Raw genomic sequence first — 23,640 nt, forward strand, 5'->3', positions numbered from 1 at the left:
CCACTTTTTATTTCTTTACTAGCTGTTGCGTTCGGCCGCGGCAAAAAAGGAATTAATTTTACTACCCACGCTTCCAACTAAGTACCTGTGCACAAAAAAATAACTAATTCATTTCTCAGTTATGACGTGAAAGATGTTTAAGAACACACTTTTACATTTAAAATAAGTCATTAGGCAAGGAACTAATAAAATATACTAACCAAAAAAAATCGTCAAAAAATTGGCTATTCAACTGGGTAAAAATTAAATGTACCTACATAATAATAGAAGGTATTCAAATAATCTAATGCGATAATGTCAGATTTTAAGTGTCAGATTTTAGAGTCAAAAAGCATTTCTATATTCAGATAAAGAAATGCTTTTTGACTCAAAAATCTGACACACAATACATTACTGTCACACTAGCTCCATATAAAATTTCATTTTTGTCATTAGAAAAAAGTATCTGATTTGACTAGTTGGAGAGTAGCCAATTAAATAGCTCACAGAAACCCTAAAACAATTCCTTCCGCCGAAACAATCCTACAAACAATAGGCATGTCCTATTGAGAGTATCTTCCAAAAGTTTGTCTACTATATAAATCAATAGTGCGGGAACTTTGATAAACAGATGTTGCAAGTGCCCCCAGGAGTGCTGTCCGGACGTCAGTTCAAGTGGGACAAGGAATTTATAGGCTTTATGACCCATATCTATCATTGGGTTTTTGTTCAGAAGTTATTCTAGGCGTGAGATGCTCTTTTGTTTTCGTTTTTGGTTGGATGTTCTAATTATATTTAAGATCTAGCTTGATCTAAATTTTACACATTATAATGTATAATAATGTCAACTTAATGTAAATAGTAATGTCAATAAAAATGTATACTATCAATAAACGCATATCCGTCGCAATACAGCGAGGGGACACTTTTACGTCAGGTACGATTTTGGCCTCTTCGACTAAATTGTTCGGATTGACGTATATTTAATGTTTCAATTTTTATTGACTATTATTATTTATATTAAATATCATTTCTCGATGTTTGTATAGGTATTTTACTAGACGCAGCTACCGTACACAGTACATAGCACTTCACATCATCAATGGCGTTAGTTCTTATTTATTTTACGATGCATGTGAGATGTAATATAGTAGCAAAATAAATTCATTGAAGACTGGTGTTCGTATTAATTAGAGTGTTACCTAACGCCCGCAACAATACGGTAGATGGGTACAGTCTGAGTGTAAACCATACAACGTCAAAGGAAGGAAGCGATAGCATCTACGATGGCTCGATGTAACCTAGTTCAGGAATTGATAATACTAGCACAACTATCGATGGTCTATATATACCTTATTTCTCATACAACATATTATTATTATTTGAGTCATGTCATGATTGACATCAACAGCCTTGAGAATCGAAAAATTCCGTGCAGTAGTCTTCGAGTTTATCGCGAACATACTTTGCTTTATATTACTTACCTATGTAAGGATAGTGATATTTCATTTCATTCTTTTATTTTCATAAAAAAAGATACTCAAATAAGAAATCATAAAAAGCAGGTGGAAATTAAAAGAATTCGACAGATACAGATTAAAATGCCGCTAGTGGTGTACCAATATAATAAATTAAGGCCTGATTTTCTTTCTCTCATTTTTTTATTACCGACTAAGCCTGATTAGAATATAATTAATCAATCACTAACTAAGCTCTGGGGATCGGTCTCATTTATATTTAGGTTATGTACTTCCTATATATTTTCGCTTATAGCCATCCAAAAAATCATAATTCTCTTTTTCGCTAACCGTAGTCGGTTAAAAAACAGGCCTTATTTTGTTGCTAGTTCAGTGAGATGTAGATAAAAACAATTACTTAATACAAATTGCTACAAAACTGTTGTCTTGTCTTAAACACATGAAAATATACTCTCTCTCTATGAGAGTTCTCCCGGTTTCTTCCACAGCCGCAAAGTGTCTGATCCCAAGGTCCTCCTACTTCTTCACTTCGATCAATTTTCAACATCCTCAGTAGACTATACTGACTGTAGTTAGTAAATTGATCATAATCATCGTATCGAGGCGTGTTTGCTAACACTTAAAGGCATCTGACATGATGTTTTACGGCTACCATCGCCATCTAGTGGTAGGTAGTAGTAAATAATTTGTGTTTACCATGATTTTGTATTAGGTAACACTGATTAATTTCACATTTAAAATAATATCAATAATGTGGATAAATAGGAGTAATGTTTGTGAACTGAAATATAGACAGATAGAACTACACCCAAAGCTCAGAATATTTCCTAAATCTTTTTGTAAATCTAAGAAAATCACGTTTATAGTATGCAGTTTAGTACTTTATGCTACTCTATTGCAGCAAACGTTAGGATCCGCATATTGTCATATCCACAGAGCATATTTTCCAAAGGATTTTGGTCGACTTACCAGGCGTCCTAGCTAAGCTACAAACGTGATAAGGCAGCACGACGCTGCGCGGCTTAGCAATATCAAACTTGTGTAAATATGTGTTGCCTGTGTTGTCGCCGTATTTTATACACACATAGCGTCGTATTGCGTCGTAAAGCATACTACCACTCATCTATGACTCTCGGTTACAGTCGATGCCAGGGACACAGGCTACGGAGCTCCGCATATAATCCTTACTTTGATATACAGTCCCATATTTCTAACATTTACGTTTCCAGACATATTTTTATCATATACTTGGAACTCAATAATATTAAGGACCGTAAATATAAAAAAAAACATTATATCTATATTTATTGCCATAGAAATGTGATGTTATAAAATATAATGAATCTAAAATCATTAGATGCACGCAATTTTCACGTGGAAAGTTCTTTAATATATATAATAATATACATTAAAGACCAAATAATTTAATTCATAATAAAGCTTTTGCTGGACGGACAGAATGGTGTATTACAATAACATTAAAACTTCTTTTGTATCTCATTTGTGTCAACCAAAGCCTGAATATGAATTACTGTCCATTTGTGTATTTTAAAAATCCTTTTAAAAATATAATAATACAATTTCTCACCCCATCTGCATGCGCAATTTATAGTTAAAAGCCTTATTAAGGCTGGTGAGATTAAATCCCGAAATGATGTGGCAGCCTCTTCCCTTTCATCTAAATTCACAGTACACTACTGGAATACCAGACGGGCGATTAAAATTTCACATTCTAAATTATATTTTCATTTAATGCTGGCTAAAGTCATTGTGGCTCTCTCTCCCTCTCTTTCTTATTTTCGCATATTCCGGTTGCATTCTTGTCTATAATGTAATATTTCATTTTAAAAGGCTAGTTTTTTTTTATTAAAAAGTAAATCTCTAATTTTTGAAGATTCATCAGTGATTTTACAACCACCACTAATCCTTTCGGAAAAGCTGTTGTTGTGTTGTACAGTCAAGGCTTTTTTCCCTAAGTCACCTCGTACGACCCCCATGGAACTACGATATCCATGCAAGAATATGAAGTGGTTATTCTAGGGTAGTGATCACACGCAGCATTGTCATCTGACATCGTCGAATGTGACCAAAGGGATATAGTAGGTATAAGGTAAAAAGATATAAAGTAAAAATAGTTTTAAGTTTAAGTTTAACTGCACTTTGTAGTCACTAGTACTGATGATCTAGGTCATCAGTCTATCAAGAATTATTATACATACTTATATTATTATCTAAGGTAAAAAGTTAATAATAATCCAAACATTTGGAGGATACAAGAGGCAGAAATCATATTTTCATACATTCAAATTCCTATGATTAATACTAGTAGATTTATAAAAGAGTTTTGAATTTCTTAGACTTACTAAGAATACGTGAAATACATTACAAATAATTGCGCACTAAGTAGCAAGTACATTAAAACTTCATAATACTAGACATAAAAACTACTTTTATTATTACGACTTCCCCAACGTTAATAGGTCGTGTGGACCGTAAAACCAGTTTAAATCAGATGCCGTCTCAAAATCCGCTCTGATATTGCTATTTCATGTTGGATGTGTGAGGAATTACTATGTGATTTTTATACTTTGGTATACATTGAATTTAGGCGTGGAAAAAAATTAAGTAGGGTTAAGTAACCGTTAGCTTATGATTGATCCGGCGTGATGGTACTCGTAAAATTGCAAAATATTTAAACATTTTAATTTAAAATTTTCTTTATCGTTACTAGATATTATTTGCACAACTGGTGAAAAAGATACGCATTCTGTATCGACCGAAACTATCTTAATATAAGTAAACTATAAATCTAATCGAAATATGTAAGTAGCTCGTCTACTCCTACATGATTATGCGATCCAGAAATCTAATGCGTAATTAATGCAAATTCTAAAGGGTCTGCGTTATACGAACTGAGTGGAGCAGGTAAAATAGTAGGAAACCGCGATTAAACGCGGTGTCCTAGGTGAGCGACAAATATGACAACGCGACGTGATGCGATCTATCAATGTCAATAGTTTAGTTGTCACTATAATCACTCGTATATTAATCGGTGTTCCATCATCGGCAAACACGTTCAATAGCTCGCTCAGCAGCTGGATGATATAGAACGCAATGTATAACTATGCGAATAAATTTTCATTAATTATTACGGTGGCATCAACACGTAAACACGGACACAATGCAGAATACACATGAATATGAATATACGTTTGATATTTTAGCATCGCGCACCATTTCGTTGTTGTACGTTTGTCAGCACAGACTACAGACACAATGTAAATTAGACACGTAATACGTTTGATTCTGTCGCGTTGCGTAGAGTTCTTGTCTCGCATTGGTGGCTCAGCTAGTACGTTTTAGGTTGCCGGGTAACTTCGCGAGTTCTAACTTGGCATATTATAAAGGAGTTAGGCGATTGTATAAAAGTTACGATGTGCGAAAGATATACGCAGATATGAATAGGGGAATTCATAAACATGCCTAACTTTCTTCGGTTTGCAACTTGTGGGTTCCGGGGAATAAAACTTTAAGTAGTTTGCCTAACGGTTGGCACTTTTTTAGAGAAAAAGTTAAAATACCTTTTGAAGGAGTAAAGAGACACAAGCCATTTATTTTTCAAATTGCTTGCCTGTACGAGTAAGCTAACAACTAAATAATTATTTTAGTATTTTATGATTGTACCTTACGTCACGTACGTATTGACGGGACTACTGTTTAAAAAGAATCAACAAAATCTAATGGATATCTAGTATTTCTTTTTAAAACTAGAATGAAGTTTCCATTGATAAAAAGCAAAATCTTGTTAAACTTGAAATATGGGGTCCTATCATTAAAATGGGATTGAAAAAGCATAGATAGAAATCAGCTTTTACAGCAGAATCAATTTATAAATCCGACTTTGAGCTCTCTATAAAAATCTCTTGGATTTTAGCCAAAATATTGAGCTGGAGATTTCATTTGAGACACAAATCTTTAAGCTGCTTGCTTTTTGGACGACTGGTAGACCTAACTTTAGTAATATCAATAAAATACAAATATATTATTATCGTAAATCTGAAAAATTGGAAGCTGGTTGGCACACACAATAATTTGAGTAGAGCAATGCAAATATTAATCAATTTTAACCGCAAGAATAATAAATATTTACTAACCAACTATTAGAAATAAAGAGTGCGTATTATAATTAAAATATTAAAGGCTTGGTTAATGGATAGAGTAATACGAATCCAGAAAAACACGAATTGTAAGCGTGAATTTGTCTGAACAACGGCGAGTTGGACCAGTCAAATTTAACATTGACTTTGATCTGCGTGCCACTATAACGTTTCGACAAAATGGTGTACAATTTATAGTTAACGTAAATTTGAATGGTGCAACTCTTTGAATGGTGCAACTTTATATTAATAAGATAAAAATCTACCAATAAAATGTGCAGGTAATTTGTAAAACTATTGCGAGTTACGAATTGAAAATCGGAATGAAAAAAGGCGAATCTCATTGCTTTATAACTGTTAGCTTGTGTGTACCCATCCCTTGCGGGCGTGTATCCATTGGACAATGAAATGGACCTCGTCATCATCCGACCACCGTCCGTGTAACACCTCTTGGTGTTAAACCGTTAATTAAGTAATATAGTTTTACAACAGTACATTTTTTTTAATTATCATTGTTACCTCTGTCAATTTTATATATACCAATATACACAATAACCGTACCTGTGTATAATAATAGTGGTTAACGTTAAAGTTGACCAGTGCAACGCTACTTGCGTAAATGAAAATCCAAAAAGCCTTACTTTGCAACTTTAATCAAACTAGATTCCGACCCCTAGACCATAACTGAGTCCGGTCCAGAGCGAATTAAAAAATAAACTTTAAGGACCGCAGGTTTGAGCGCGTAAACCCCAAGCTTAATTGGAACTGAATGCATGCCTGGATTCAACGCTTTTTTTGCTTACATTTTACCGAAAACGTTGATTAGTCCAACACTCTGAGATTTCGATATTCCAAAATTTTCAGCTTAAACGCAAACGTATTGGTATGGTATGCTGTATTGGTTTTAACGATTCTACTATTTTTTTATTTAAGTACGTTATCATTTCTTATATTTTTGAAAATGTTTTCTTTTTGTTAAATAGCTTGTTTGATGTTGAAATATAAGTAAGCTGTCTGAAGTAGAATATAGTATTGTATTAAAACCTAATACTATGTAACATATTCTATTTGGTATCATTAGTATGCAAGTACCTACCAAATATATTTGCTTGGTTTGTAACTTTAATACTCACTAACTGTCTGCTCGCAGCTCCTATCGCGGTAGCCTTATGCGTTTGAAATCTGTCATTAACTATATATCTACCAAATTTCAACAAAATCGGCATAGCGGTTTAGCATATATCAGTACAGTCAACATCACTACATCACGCTACTCAAATTAATTACAAATCCGTCGCTATTACCACAACATAAAGATCCATGCAGGCTAACTTGACCTGTATGTACTTTCAACGATTTATTGTATAAATTATTTTATAGCGCCCGTCCCGGCTTTGCTCGCGTAAAACCTTAATAAATTATACTCTTAAAATATAATTCGCACGAATCAAACTACTTATATAAAAAAGCTGAATCGAAATCATAAGGACAGCATAGAGATAGGGACAGACAGATACGGGAACCGACTTTAGTTTACACTACGTAGTGATTACCAAATTAAACCTTACTATATCAAATTATTCGAACATTCAAGGCTTTGTATTTAACTAATCAAAGGGTCAAAGGGATTTCCCTACTAAATCAGTTAAATTAGTTTCCGCCTATTTATTTTCTATACGTGTTACACTGTCCAACAGTTTAGTCAATATGGTACTCGTGTTTGGTCAAAGCATTTAATCAGAAATAAGACCGTTGCAGGCATTTCTACACTAAAATTTTATATTATGTAATATCTCCCTAAAAGCTTCATGTTACAGGCACTTCGGAACGACAACTGCTGAGAAGAAATTCCGAAACTCATATAATTAGCGTTGTCCCCTATCATGCCAGCGGCTTACCAGTATTGTTTAATTTCTAATTGCTAATGTTTTATGAACTAAACAATCCACAGATATAAGAACAACGTTTTTATATCCGTGAAACTAAACTAGGTAATTTATATGTGGGTTACGTACTACATATTATCTGAAACTTTGATATTTTTTTTTGGCCGGACTTGACGGGAATATATACTTGTGCTATACTATACTAAGCTGTGCTGGCTATGGAATACTGTGCAACAAGTTATTCGAACATCCAATAGATTTTTTTGTCAAAATATACGAAACTAATAATAAACGACGTAAACGAGTAGAATTTAGTCATATAGCCGAATGAAAGTCTACTTTACAATTTTTTTTATCTAGTTCCAATAATAATGAAAATAGTAGTTACAATCATAAGAAAGACTTGTTCGCTGCGTTCCGCATGTACTGATTCTGCCCTTTCTTCATAACAGTATATCCCATAAGGAGTTCGAACCGCGGCAATTCTGACACCGATACTAGTCCAAACCAAATTAAGGTGGCGTAACTAGAACCACTAACAAAGGGCAACTGCTTAATCAAATTGCGATTTGACTGTTTGGACCATGGTACACATAGATTTATAACCGGGCACCAACCCATCTGTTAGTTGGGTGTACGCTGGGCCAAAACATTATGTTTTTATACCTGAGCGCTTATTCGTCTTTGATGGATGATATATGTTTGTTTATTTTCAAACTAGCGAACGGTTGTGTATTTATAGTTTTCAGGCATATCCATACGAGTACCTATAAAACATCAGGCATGAAGGGCAAGAGGAATAATCAATAACGAAAAAATGTTCACCGCAACATTTATTTTAATGGGAAATAGCAGGATTTCTTTTCCTATTAGCCTCCATGGAGGCCACGACTAGAGGGCAAATTGAAAGTTCGAAATTGGCCTGAATTGCTTCGAGAAAAGGTGGTACGGCCGTGCCGCTTTTTTTACTCGACTTGTCGGGGACACTGTCGTGCCCCAAGATAAAAGAGTACATTTCATATAAACCGAAGATACACATAATAAATCTGATACTGAAAAGGACAGAAAATTCCACATTTTACCACAAGAGTTTATAAAGTAATTTCTCACAATGTAATCTAGTAACACCCACTTTATTTCTGGATTTGTTACAAGACTATACAATAAAAATTATGGGGTTTTAATACTGTAGCAAATTAAAGGGAAATACCACTTAAAAGGTTATTTACTTTAGTAAAACAAAGGAAGGCAGTTATTAACTGTTACAGACTACGTACAAAACATGAAATATACAGAGATAAATCCAGCTAAAAATGAAAATATGTATATACTAGAAAAATAAAATAGGTGCTTTATTACACATAACACGTAAATTTATTGCATGTGCAAATCACCAAGAAGAATTGATGGCGACGGCAAATTTATCTCATAATGAGATCTCTTCTATATCTGTGTTTCGTGCTTCCAGATAACAGGTAAGTAGTAAAAGAAATATTATAATTTTTTTTTCTTGGCTGTACATAAATCGTAATAAGTACCAAAAAAAGCTACACAGTATTTTGAGGCATCATTACACATGCATGTGACGGATAGAGACGGTTATCATTACATGTGCGAGTGATTCTTGAAATTCTACGAAAATATGGTTGGGAATTAGTGAACATTCCAAAAGAAATGTGATACCTAGTTACCCAATTTTAAAATCTTAAATTACTCGCGTGCTTTTTTTCTGTATCTTAACTGTTTTATGCGGGGAAGGGTGCGGGAATTTCATTGCCTATAAAATTAATTTCGACTTGGCTCTTTCATTGAGTTACATAAGAAAACAGATAATTTGCTAGGCTTGTTCTGCGGCCGGCTCCCTAACGACTTTGTAACTGATGGATGGCTCCTGAATCTGGGGAAATATTACAGAAATTAAATCTATCTACAACATTTTTGCAACATAAATTCCAAGATTCCTATTTATAAAAAAATGTACATAAAAATATATGAAATCTAACTCAAAAATAATACATATCTACCAATTTAAATAGATGTTGCCTGGGGCTTGGCTTCCGTGGGAATTTTGAGACAAAATATAGCCTATAGAAATAACAATAATAATAAATGAACTTTATAGCCCATAAACACATTAGGTACACAAAGAATAGAGTTTAGGTACATATGGAGCAAAGGCAGACTTATTACTCAGCAATCTCTTCCAGCCAACCTTTGGGTAGAGAAGAGGAACAAATTAGCAGGGGATGGGCACCGCAACCAGCAAATACAATAAACATAATGATTACTTACATAAATAGATAGATAAACAAATAAATACAATATAAATAAACATATATAAACACTTATACAAACAGAAATATGAAGATTTGAACAAATCAAATACAAATCAGAAATCTAGGATAATGTCCTTTCTGAGAGAATCTGCAAGAATTTTTGAAATCGGTTACGTTGTTTCGGAGATTACCCGCCCCTTCATACTTCATATTAATAGTATAAATTAGTGTTATTTATTTTTACATAGTATTTCCATTTAGTTATAAATTATGTTATTTATTTTTACATTATAGAAATTAAGTACATATTTTTCAGTGTTTAAGTATTTTCTGATAAATTTAATTTAGCTTTTAGTTTTTAAATAGGGCAACGTATTGCAGGGACTGGAGTTTTTATAAATATTTTATTTTCATTATTGTAATATTTCATGGTGTAATAATAATAATCCATAATTATAATAAATTGTGTCGTATGAACCCTATTTACACGTAACAGTAAATAGGCGGCAAACCAAAAACTTACTCACTTATGTACTAACACAGATAAACCCACATACTAAAATATAAAAATATTTTGCTTGTAAAATTATGTTAATTTCTAAATCTATTACTGGGGACCTAGTTCTCATTGTTGCGTCCTAATGATATGGAAACAACCTTTTAGGGACGTCGTTCACAGAACGACACAATTTTTAACTAAATGGAAAATTTTATCTTCCGGTAGTTGGGATAGTGACACACGTTTAGAAGAAGAGTTTTGTTAGTTTTCATCATTCAGTTTTAAACGCAGTTGCACCAGCGATCTTTAATTTTAAATTGCCTCCGATTCGATAATATAGCGAAATTTGCGGTTTTCCGGGTTACAGTTAACGTCAAAGTTAACTGAGGTTTAAAAATGCAATGACCTTTTGAAGTTTGTTACTAAAATGAGCTATGTATGTGTACGAGGAACCTAATTGTCCCCCCATGGCAGACAAAAACCGTGGTGAATCATTAGGGCCGAACTTTCCTCATTAGCCATCTTAAGGACAGAAATTCTTCGTAACAACATAATTTCGCTGTTTTTCCCTTGTAATAATTCTCGCTGAGTTTTGCTTGTTTTGAATTATTTCCATGAAATTTGATGTACAGTCAACAGCACATCAAACTAGCCGAAATCAGTGCAAACTCGTCGCTATTACCACGCCATAGAGGTTCATGCAGGGTAACTCGATGTGTTGTTGACCGTACATAATATTGTTCTCTTTTATTTTGTTACTCCAGTAAAAATAATATTCTTCATTTTTATATAATACTTAACAAATGCCACAATGGACTTTCGAAGTCAACAATGAACTTTGGAAATACATCGGTCAATGATTTTGACAAACTAAAAGTGGTATACGCAAGTGAAAACGCAACGCAAGAAGAATATTTCAAATCTTAGCGTTTAGCAACGTGAAGAAGGAGGTGAATCTATTCAGGGGGATTAGTCTATTATAATGGGTACTATTCTCGTATTATGATGGAGAGGAATTACGTCACGGGAGGAATACCAATTACGTCACAGTAAATAGTTACCTAATCTAATATTATTACCGTGTGATTCGATAGAAGAACGGATCAAAAATAATTAATTTATGCTATATAATATTTGTATAGTAAAAAACAACTCGACCATATTTATAAGGCCTACGAACAAGCAGCGATGATCTAATATATGTATGAGACCAAGCATCAAAAATTACTGGTAAATTCGCCGAATTGAACATCGCTAAGATGACTGTGCGTGCGAGACATGTACTTCGCGACATTGATTAATGTGTTTTAAAGTCTAGAAAATGGTGCGCACCCTACATAGGTTGGCCAGAGAAGGGAAAGCCAAAGACGAATAAATTATTGACTTTTAAAATTGAACGTCCTGGCAGACGTTGTTTTTTGGGTTTGGTACAAAAATGGAAGAACCAAAAACTCGTGTCTATCTGTTTATTTACTCCCTCTGACCTTCGTTTTTGGAAAAAAAAATACTTCATCGCTTGTAGATTACAGAAAAATACCTATAAGAACTCTAATAAATTGTACGTAACACTCTTAACGCGAATTCACCTCGCACTTGACCGGTTTTTCATGTTGCTACCAACACAGCTCTGTCCAACCCTAATGCAGTCGACTGTACCATTCCGTATCATAAGTTTTGTTGAGATTTTTCTTTTTGTTACAAAAATCCGTGTCATAATCCTTGTTCTAGAAAATAACCTAAGTTTTTCTTATCGCAATTGAGGGACCGGCCTTAATTGCGGTCAGAGCATTTTAACCTTTCGGGGTCTTCCAGTGACATACATATTGCAGTGTCTTTTTATCTTTTAACCTACTTCATCTTAGAAAGTGTTAGAAATTGTCTGTATATCTTGTAGCTTAGTGTATTTTTATCGAATATTCGAAACACAGAAACAACAATACAAATATTTTCTCTTTATATATAAGGATATATTTACATTCAGTGGGTAACCCGAGGGGTCCAATAAGCCGATGGTTACCAAGCTGTAGGGCATTTCTAATACGTCGGAATTCGGGGATTTGTGTTATGATTAATGTACGCACCTCGACCGCCGATTGCGGAGGCGAGAATGGCATAGTTCGAATTCTAACTAATATTATATGTGAAAGTAAGTTTGTTTGTTTGTTACCTCTTCACGCACTTTCTACTCAAGTAATCTTCTTGAAATTTTACATACATGTAGTTTAAAGTACATATAAGGACATAGGATGTCTTTCACACCGGAAAAATAACTGCTCCCGTGGGAAATCACGCGAGCGAAGCCGCAGTCAAAAGCTACTTGCGTATAAGTAATTAGGTCATAGAAGGAGAACGTGAAATAAATAAAAAGAATTATTAAAAATTACAGTACCTACCTATTTAATAGTTAGGTGTTATGTAAATATCAATATCAGTTATGCTGCAAATTCATGCATTAAATACATGCGTCCGTCTTGAATTTGTAAAATCCAAAATAGATTAAATACAAAAGGCAACGAATACCTATGTAAATAACATTATTTTGGAAAAAATCTGATGCCTGCATAATCCGGCAGTGTACGCAAATTCAACAAAATTACTATGTGTGCATAAGCACACATAGAAATTTTGTTAATTTGTATAAACAAATTTCGAATAATTAAAAACAAATAAATTCTAGAAAATTCTATTTTAATACGACACACGGTCAATTCAAATGCCTTTCAAAGCATACAGCAGTAGGATTGTTTGAACAAAAATAGCCGTAATAATATTGTATATAGCAGCACACCGAATTATCATTTCATACAAAACGCACTCAAATTGCTGTATTTCGGCAAATTAATTTAACTTAGAAATAATGGTCTTGTTTATGTAAAACATTTTCATTAGAATACAAACTGAAATAACTAAAACTAATATCAATTCAAGCTACCGTGAACATAAATTAATTAAAATCCTATATCAAAGTTAAATTCATTTATTTACGCATAGGTTCACTGTAATTATAATTAGTTACGATTTTAATTCACCACAAGCTGAGCATTCGAGTTTAGCTTGGATGATAAACTAATATTCAAAGAATTTCCACAGGCTTACCAGATCAGTTTTAGGGTGAGTTGCACAAGTGAAGCTTCGACGTTAACTTTAACGCTGTCGTTTAAACAAAATGGCGTACTTTGTGCTGGTGCAGCCCTCTTTTAGTACTAAATACCATGTAAAAAGACACATTCGTCAAAGTCATTGCAGCAGTTTTCGTGATACAGTGATATACAAAAACTGCTTGTATATAGTATAAATTGAAGTATGTACATAGAAGTCTTTGTTAAGCCCTCATGGAGTGGACCACAACTAGTCCCGCGGTCTTTCCTGTTGATTATCCCGCACGATCCGGGTGGAGTTCCTTATTTGTTAGTTTAGGATGTTAGCTCTAGTGCGGGGTACACAATAAAATAAAAGTCAATTGCGCAAGCACATATAAAAACGAGGTTTCCTATGTGGCTGAGAGGTTTTGGTCAAATCCAGCTAAATCTGTTTGACCAACAGCTTCTTTAGAACTATATGTCTTGGGAATAAAGACGATTATAAATTTTGTACAGTACGTTGCTTGTTTAACCATAGTGCTGATTTAATGACTAAAGTACCTATAAGAAAATTATACTAGTATAAAAAAGGTATAGTTGTTTGGTTTTTACTCAATCATGACTGGAAATGACTGGGAAGATATATATGTAAAGAAAAACTGTTTTATTTAGCACTAGCTTTTGCCCGTGGCTTTACTTCACCCGCCATTACAGTCAATTGGGGGTTGATTTTTAAAAAACAAACAACCCTATGATTGAATGGAAGCAAAGGCTTCCATAGTTCAATAGTCAAAGGACTATGTACACCAAATTTCATCAAAATCGGTCTAACGGTTTAGCCGTGAAAGCGGAACAAACAGTCAGACAGATAAACAGATAGACGTTTGCATTTATAATATATATTTATAGTATGGATTTACTGAGTTCTGTGAAAATAGGTTTATTGACATTTGCCATATATCAGAAGAACGTTTTGTTTCATAAACGTAAAATTGTTCTAAATATGTTTATACAATTTTTACCCTCTCAATGTTCGGTCTCTTTATCAATAGCACTGGTCCTTTATTCTTTCATCTCCCGCTGATTACAGACGAATTTAGATTTAAAAGAGGCTTGGCGTCTGTTTCAGCCTTTGCCCTTACAAAGGTCAATGGCATGACTTTGCTACGTACATTCACAAGCGTCAAAGGGAATTTTCCTATGTTGAATATTTTATTAGTTACAATTCCTTTTAACTAATTTATGAGAGTTTACGATTGTTTCGTTTCGTTTAAAGTGAAATTGATATGATGCTAGGTATAGTTATGTAGAAATCGGCAGTAGGTATGGCCAACCTATATAAAAACTTAATACTATTTATTTAGGAAAAAATCACTACATAAATAAAAATATATATAATAAAAATTCATATAAGTATTTTTTTATTAAAATGAATTTCAATCAAAGCGAATGATGATGACATTTGTTTTTTTCCAACCATTCAAGAAATGATTTGCCACATCTTCATTCTAATAATTCTACCTAATTAGTATTTATTTAAAACTAGCGCCCCTCGAGCGAACAGAGAGACGCGGCAGAGGACTTCGTTTTATATTAATGTAAGGATGATGCGTCTTGCATAACTTTTTGGTAAAAAATAAAAAACTAAAATCAAATTGATGTAGCTGACTGTATTGATTAACTTTCAAATTCAGAATGACAAACAGCGTAAAAGTACAGTCGCCGCCGAGTCTGTCCTTCGCCTCTGTTTATTCAGCCTCGAACCTATTTCCAAATCAAATGAGCTCTTTCACTTTTGAGACATTCTTTGCGGTTATTTTTCGGGGTTACTTGATTGACATAATTTTATTTAACAGAATTTTATCATATTTTTCTTTTATTATGTTGGGTTTGTTAACTTTATGATTTTTGAGATAACAAAGCAAAACTTTTTTCGCATAGGTATATTGTGACGGTTTTTTCTGCAAATAAGTGTCTTGCTTGGAAACATGGTTTTTGTTTTAATCATGTTTCAACATAATATAAAACAATGTGGAATAAAATCTTGTGGATTTTGATCTCCCAGGTGATTTGCCATTAGGTGATTTCAGGGCATAAAAATGTGGATTTTGATATCCTAGGTGATATCACCCAGGTGATCAAAGTGGATTAAACCGTACTTACGTGTACACATTTTCACTGAAAATCAAAGTCATTACTTGTAAGCTATAATTATCGGTAAGTTATGACCAAACTACACCACGAAAAGAAAATTTTATGTTACGAAGTCGGAACTAACTAACCTAGGTACCTAAATAGAAAGTAATATTTATTCTATACGAATAAATATTTCATTTCTATTAATTTGTGTCTCGACGTATCGAATGTTTATTTTCAGTAGATTACTAAATTAACAAATTATAAACAGTTCTAAATTCAAATATTTGAATTTGACAAACAAATCGAAAATCGAAGGTCGTCTGAGGCGTTCGTTCTTCGTTTAAAAACAGATGGCGCGTTGTTTGCGAATCAAAAGCCAATATCAAGCCCGATCAATACAAGCAGCTTTGACATATTTGCATAATAGGATTTCCTTGGGTCATGAGTCGAGAATTGTTTAGTTGTAGGTATGGACCTTGGATACGTATTGAAGGAATCTGCTGAAGTACATTTCATGTAGAAAAGTAATGGGAATATTGGTGTAACTTTCTTAAAATCATAATGGATCATAATCGTAGATATCTGTTTTGACAGGTAGATTCTTCCGTAACTCTTATACGGAAGTCGTTAATAAGAAACTAAAATCATTGAGTTGTAGAATGCGCGCCACGGAAGATGAAAACACGTGTCTATGGTTAGCCTATACAAGTGCATTGCAATTATTGTGATATTTTATCTAAACTAAGTACAGTCAACAACAAATCAATGTACAATGACCGCAAGTCAAGTCAAGACCCTGGTTGGATCTTATGCCACGGTAATAGGGGTGATTTTGCAATGAATTTGGGTTGCTTCGTATGCTGTTGACTGTACCCATATTCATTGTAAATTCACATCAATTACCGCAGCGAAAAGATACAGGGTAACTTGACGAATGGTCGGCTGTACTATTAAGAAATTCCGAGAAAAATATAACTTATTATTTTGATCTCCAATCTATGCAAAAACATTTAAGCCATTCAACAAAAAAGAGTTCACTTTTTTACGAGCAAAGCCGTTTTAAAATTTTGCATCCTATAGTCAAAGTGTCACGGGTTACCCAACTGTAAAGTTGTTTTAAATCTAATCCACGTACACGCTATGGACACAGAATATTTAATGTACAAAAGCATATCAATAGGACTAGGGGACTTTACCTAAGAAAAGAAAATTAAAAGAAGAAAATTAAACTCTGATAAATACGTTAGACTTCTTTGCTCATCCTGTGTATTATTTGCTATCACTTGTGTGTCAGATTTAATTCAATGACTTTTACGACTACTTGCACTAGTGAGTTGAACTGTCAGCCAGTGTGTAGGTTTCCTTCAATGGAATCTACTAGACTTGCATCAAATTGGTATGCATTCATATGGCACGAGTAGGATTCCAACCTGGGACCTTTCGATCTTAGGCGGATTATTTTACCTCTAGATGATCACATCCGTCACAAGTACCTATATAGGTACATAACAAAGCTATTGTAATCTTGCGTGGTGATGGAGAAAATGGTGTAGTTTATGTTTTTTTGCACTGTTTAAAGTTAACGTCAAAGTTGACGGTATAACCCATTCTAAGTATTTATATATTTATTTAAGCTTTATTGAACAAAACAAATTATAAAAATACAAAAGGCGAACTTATAAAGTAGGAATTCGTTCTATGTTGTCTTTAATTTAACATAGGGGCTATATTTGCTCATGCGTGGTCATGTCAATTTCGTTTGTTTTCGCGTTTTTCGTTAGATAGTTTTTGGCGGAACTTATATTGTTGATATCTCGTATTTGTATATCACTAACTGCGTTCCGGGGCTTCGCTCCCGTTGGAATTTCGGGATACATATAGTTTGAAATACGGAGAAGGACATAGGATATCTTTCATTCCGGAAAAACAAGTGCTCTCGTGGCAAATCACGCGAGTAATCCGCGGGTAAAAGCTAGTGAATAAATATTTCTGTGCCCAGTGACTTCACGAAATTCACATGTAGTCATGGGCATGGGCAACATCAAATTTATAATGCTTTATTACAATTAGCATATCAAATAACTTATGCCAAAGCAATTATATCCAATGACCTTCCACAAACAAAGCAATATAAATCCGATAGGAACTATGTAAGCCGCGAAGGTGCAAAGATCCGTAATACCCAACATGATTGATGATGGACCGGGGTATCGGTAACCGCCTAACCGCGACATGATTTATGTAAACCTACAGAATAATTACGCGCTCCACTCCCCACAAATTTATTGTTAAACTCGGACGATGGATAGCGAACGTCAGTGAATAACTATAGTCATTGATTTAGATCGGAACCTAGGAATTGGAATGAAGGTCTCCTTTGATTTGAACAAAATAGGTCTAATAGAAGAGGCAAACGCCAGATCTATAGCTATATGATATCAGCTTTTTGCCCGCGGCTTTGCTTGCGTAGATTTCTCACGGGAATAGTAATTTTTCCGGAATGAAAGATCCTGTCCTGTCCTTCTCCACACTCAAACTACATGTATACAAAATTTCAGGAGGATTGGTAGTAGTAGTTGGTTGGAGTAGATAGAGCGTCAAGAGGTAACAAACAAACACACTTATTTTCGTTTTTTATCTGGGGGCACGGTAGTGCTCCCTCCAAGACGAGCCAAGCTTTTCTGGAAACGTTTCCTCATATTTTTGAACCCTCGTAACTTTGGTTTTGATAATGCCAGATAGTTATAATTTTCAAGATAACGCAACAACTACCTACCTGAGAAATAAGTAATAATAAATAATAGAAAAGTAATTACAATTGCCTTTTCAATTTCACACACTATTCGCTTCCCACTCTCTAACCATATTATGTACTTACGCGCAACGGATTTTGATGCAAGTGTTTTAGCTGAGGTAGGTGTAGGAGCCGATACGGCCCGCTAGTATAGAGTGCAAATTTCCTCACGACGTTTTTCTATAATAATTATTTCATAACGTTATACTTTTATATGAGCAAATTAATTTTTGTTATGAAAACAATCTCACTAAATAGGTACTTACACAAAATTAAAAAGTTAACTGTAGCTATGAAATAACAAACACAAGAAAACGTTATGTAATATCAACTTCTACGAAACAGTTAATTAACACGATATCAAGCTTAATATTTGTTGACAACAAACTCCAAACTATGATATTATGTTTAGGTAAAGTAATTGTTTTATTGTTGCCTGCTTCTTTGCCCAATTTTAACCCCCGACGACAGAAGGAGGGGAGTTATATATATCTAAGTTTAACGTGTTTGTGTACATGTCCCTATGTGCGTTAAGCAGTTAAACGGGTGAACCGATTTTGTCCTAGCAATTTTTATTTGAAAGAGAATTTAACCGATCTTTCAAATAAAAAGACTAGCTAATAAGCTATGTTTGGAAAACGTGTATTCAGCTCTTTTCCAACAACTTAGGAGTCGGGGGTTTCTTAATTTTTTAATTTAATCTTTATGTAGAATAAAGAATAATCTGGATTATTCTGAATACTCATTCAAATGGTGAGAGTTGTAATTTAGATAGTTTTGCAATAATTCACAAAGTAAATTAAATGTCCCACAATAAACGAAGTTTAAAGTTGTCTTTTTTTTAAACAAATTAGTCTACGATCGACTTTAGATTTAAACTGTATTTATTCCAAATTTCACGAAAATTCAAAGAGACCAATGGCCTGCAGGTCGTGTCGATGTGACAGACAGACTATTTATAGTATTGATATAGATATGAAGACGAGACTGTGGCAGATAATATATTTATACTATACGATACATATATTTATGTACGAATCGTTCGCACGTGTATGCCCACTACTGTTATTTAGATATATAGCGGGCAACTTCGCTAATGTAATTATACTGGTTAGTTCCGACCTCTAGTAATTCGGCATTTTTGTTTCTTTTCCGTGAAGACACAGCGGCTTTCGTGGATTTAGGTACATCCCGGGTTAACCCCGCGCGTGCCATTTGGATAGATCTCAGATTCCGGACTAGATTGCTTTGTAGGGATATAGGAGGAATAGAAGCGATAAGTCAAATTGATAGTTTTTATTGTAGTCGATTTAGGTACATACGGAAAACAATATTATTTTCTTTTCTTTTCGGTTATTTAAGGAGACAAAAGCCAGTTGAATTGTAGTTTCTTAAACTACTGTGCAAGCAAACAGACATGCCCACTTGATGGGAGGTGGTCACTGAAGCCTATTGATACACCTTGAAGACCATTGTCCATTACAAAAATAAACCATAGTTATAATAAAAAAGTAATATTAAAGCAATTTCGCACTGTAACTAAAAAAAAGTCCTAACTACTTTTCACACTAAATCTTGAATGCTAGGAATGAAGTCCACAAATCTGTGCCTTAACTGCTATCAAACTAATGACTGGCTGTCATAGAAAATGACTATCGTTCGAAGTTTTCGTGTAACTCCAGCAAATCTCACTCGTTCTCACGACGTTCCGTATGGAATCTCTTTAGGTTAATGCTTCTCACATGTTTGTAAAATGTGAAGTAGATTCTCCAGAGAGATTTCGTAAAGTCCCGCGGATTATGCAATAACATTGATTAGATACATTTCGTAAATTTGCCATCAATATTATGAATGTAAAAGTTTGTGAGAAGAAAAACAAAAATCATCATCAACAAATCTTTCACGCAAAATGTACTGGACGGATTGTCATATAATTTACACATAGAGTACTTTTCATCAGAATATATCGTTCACTTGCGACGACAATGTGACATCTCAAAAACCCCAACTTTACAGGAAACAACTTTTAAACTTTTGAACGGTCTTATTTTTTTAAATACTGTTCGAACGACCTAACTCTGTTAGAACGTATTATAGGTTAACTAATGAACAAATTAATTATGTATAGTCATCGTATGTTTACAAAGAGAATACCCATAATTTATACGTTTAAAAAAAAAAAGAGAAAACTTATCACCATTTTCCAGAAATATGCAAGATTTTTGATGTGTTATAATGAAATGTAACGTTGAAGATGATAAACTAAGTTGCATCGTGTTGAGTCATGAAATGATAAAACGTTGATATCGAAAATGTTTCTTTAATATAACAGCAATATGAAATATCAAAATAGTGGTAACTAGTACTTAACAAGTTTTACTTAGAAATATATTTATGATGAGATCTTCAATTACAATTAAGACATTAAAATAAGGCAAGGTATATAGGTCCAGATCTCAACTGCCTTTTCACTTGCCGTTCAATCTGAGAGTGAACTGAGTCGCCTTCGTTTTGGGTATGCCCCTTAATGAGAAATTTATGAGTGATAGACTTTATATTTGGATAGTTCTGCACAGAATAAAGATACATAGCCATCGTGATACTAACGTGACTTATTCTTCTGCTGTCCAGCAGCATTATCAGAGTAAAAAACAACGTCAACTGGTTTGCCACCCTCTGAAATATTTTTTATATATTTAAAAACGCATGTGGCAATCTCGTTGGCACCTCTATGAGCCTGTGATTCGTCCCATACATAACATTCGACAGAGTGATTTTTAATATCGTAAATTGTCAGATTCAGTACGTTCAGTTTTGATTTGTAATATAATACAGATATTTCTCCTTTAGGGCACTGAAATACTGCCTGTAAATCATAAACTGCAACAACTATATTATCATCATTCTTATCCTTTTCCTTCTCATTTCGTGATAAAAGTTTTTCTTGGTGGTGTTTTAAGTAACTTTCCTTCTTCATTTCTTTTTCTTCTTCAGTGCTATTTTTGTAAGCCTCACAAAACTCACAGGTGTCTTTTTTAGGGATAAAGAAAGATATATTGAATTCTTGTGTGAATATTCGATAAAACATAATATAATTAACAAAACCAACATTATTAGTCTTGCATTGTTCTACATAGTCTCTGTGAATATCCGAAATAGTCTTACTTTCGTCAATGTAATGTCTTTTTGAATTAGCTCGCAAATAGTGAGATTCAATTTTAGGGATAGCTTCAATGAAACCTTTTGCACCATTCTTCAGTGCGTCATCTACGTGGGCATGGTTAGAGTGACACCCACGTTTATCTTTGATTAAAGAGATGTTTGTATCTTTATTTTTCTTCTTTAGTGCAGTTTCTATAGGTCGGTTATTTATTGCCAGAGTGTTTCGAAAGAAGTCCTTGCAAACCCTTATTTTTACGCCTTGCAAAGTAAAAAAGAATGCATTATTATTGTTTCGTTTCGGTGCTGGAGTTCCATTTTCATCAATTCTAACATAACGTTGTACTGGCTTTACTTCATCAATGGACTGAAGTATAAATGACCATTGTCTTTCAATATCACCCAAATTCCAGTAATCATTTAGAATTTCTTGGCGTTGGGTTTCATTAATGAGGGATCGGCATTTAAATTTACAGGTTTCTTTACAAGGGGGCTTAAGTATTCGTTCAGGCATTACTTTTTTAGTTTTACATGATACATAGGACTTACCACAATTTCTCAAATTTTTAGCAACATTTTTCTTCCAATTACTTTCCTGTCTTGGCCGTTTCTTTCCCTTTTTTGTAGGCGTCTGAACTATTTCAACTTCATTTGAGTTTGGAGTTTGATTTTCAGTTGTAGCTGTGTTTGACTGATACAATAAATCTTGTGGTAGTGTATTTTCATTTATTGCGACGGTAGACATGTTTTCATTTTGGTTTATTTCTTGAGAGTTCCTTTCAGATGTCATTGGAATTTCACTAAATTCAGCTAGTGTAAATCTGAATTTTGATTTTTCACGTAACTCTTGATAATCTGGATCTTTAACTGAGTCATCGCTATCTGCAAAGAAGTATAAATAAGAGGATAATGATTTGTATTCTAGTAAAGTTATAAATTTAGGTACACTTTAGGTTATCAGGCAGTCAAAAACTTATCAGCGCAAGAAAATTAAAGAATACATAATAACAAATGGATACAAAATTTGCAAATAATTTGTTTTGGTTACTTAGCTTTTAAGTTTTACCGACCTTCTACAAAAGATGATGACGAGGAGCTACTGGAAGAACTACTGGACGATGAACTTGTAGATTTAGAACGGCGGCGATAGTTTTGAGTTGTCTCTGAATTTTCTGAAATCGATGAATAAGTATAATAAAGTTTACACCGATATTTTAATCAAAGACTTTACTCTCGATGCAAAACCAATACACGGACATCCTTCATACAATAGACTATCTATTGTAGGATGTCAGTGATAGTGGTTTCTAAAGCCGCAAAGTACGGAATAGTCGTGAAGCATACTTACCGATCATTTCATTCTCTTCAGTATCTGAAGAATCCATGTTACGAGTATCATTTGAAACAACATCGCAACCATCATCATCTTTTTTTTTCTTGCTCTCTCACATCAATTTGGTCCTCGACCCCATCTGTAAATAATATTATTAGCACATACAGTGTAATAAGTGGAAATAAATATTTAAGCTGACTTAAAATTATTCGGCAAAATCAGCACATCTACAAATAACCCTAATTAAATTTCGCTAACGTGTAATCAAATTATCATCTTCAATGTTACAATAAGAGTTATCTAAGTGAAATTAATATTTTTTACAAGAAAACTGTGATATCAATAACCTAAAATTTTAATATTTTTTAAAAATTTCACGAACACTGTGATAACAAGTTGAACCATGTTATTGAAGGAAGAAAGAAATAATATAAATACTTAGTTTTCACACAAAAACGCTGATATTATCGTGATGTTACGTTTTTGGCGAAAGCCGGGAGCACTTCACACTAGCAACAACAGACAACAACTGAGCTGTCACAGTCTTGATGCTAACTGCATCGCCGAGTGAGATAGTGCTATACAGTGATATTTGCATCTCATTCTCTCGTAACTCGGCCATTTTTAAAGTAAAAAATACCGCGATTTTACCGAAAAATAGATCGCGACATCGCGAGTTTGAATTTCAATAAAACAAAAAATTGAATATTTATAAATGTCACACTGTTGTCGCAAATGAACGATATATAACCTGGAATATAATCCTTTTATCTCAATTTATCTAGTGAGATACATAATTGGTTAAAATTATATAAAAATGTCTAATATTTACAAACGTCCTTATTTTATTTTTCCTTTAT

General features: G+C 33.7%; 2 protein-coding genes across 4 annotated transcripts in view; both read right to left on the reverse strand.

The window, feature by feature from the left end:
* Positions 1-23,640, reverse strand: part of LOC128679257 (uncoordinated protein 58-like) — a 209,604-nt gene that overhangs the window by 35,509 nt on the left and 150,455 nt on the right. The window lies entirely within an intron of this gene.
* LOC128679255 (myb-like protein X) lies at positions 20,282-23,520 on the reverse strand. Of its 2 annotated transcripts, XM_053761366.2 has the most exons (4): positions 22,796-23,021; positions 22,518-22,619; positions 21,997-22,329; positions 20,282-21,708 (listed from the first exon to the last, which is right to left on the reverse strand). In XM_053761366.2, exons 1-4 carry the CDS (start codon positions 22,830-22,832, stop codon positions 20,891-20,893), a joined length of 1,290 nt encoding a protein of 429 aa, XP_053617341.1. In that variant the 5' UTR covers positions 22,833-23,021; the 3' UTR covers positions 20,282-20,890. The 2 variants fall into 2 exon arrangements, with proteins under 2 accessions (XP_053617341.1, XP_053617340.1); XM_053761365.2 differs by having other exon boundaries at positions 20,282-22,329; positions 22,796-23,520.

Source organism: Plodia interpunctella, chromosome 21 (genome assembly GCF_027563975.2).
Source record: "Plodia interpunctella isolate USDA-ARS_2022_Savannah chromosome 21, ilPloInte3.2, whole genome shotgun sequence".
NCBI lineage: Eukaryota > Metazoa > Arthropoda > Insecta > Lepidoptera > Pyralidae > Plodia > Plodia interpunctella.

What these genes read in the sequence shown, in the direction of transcription:
- LOC128679255 (XM_053761365.2), bottom strand. Translation starts at nt 22,832, where the DNA reads ATGGATTCTTCAGATACTGAAGAGAATGAAATGATCG. An exon ending in TGAAGAGAATGAAATGATCG is followed by an intron (nt 22,620 to 22,795) that starts GTAAGTATGCTT and finishes CATCGATTTCAG; the next exon opens with AAAATTCAGAGACAACTCAA. An exon ending in GTCATCATCTTTTGTAGAAG is followed by an intron (nt 22,330 to 22,517) that starts GTCGGTAAAACT and finishes ACTTCTTTGCAG; the next exon opens with ATAGCGATGACTCAGTTAAA.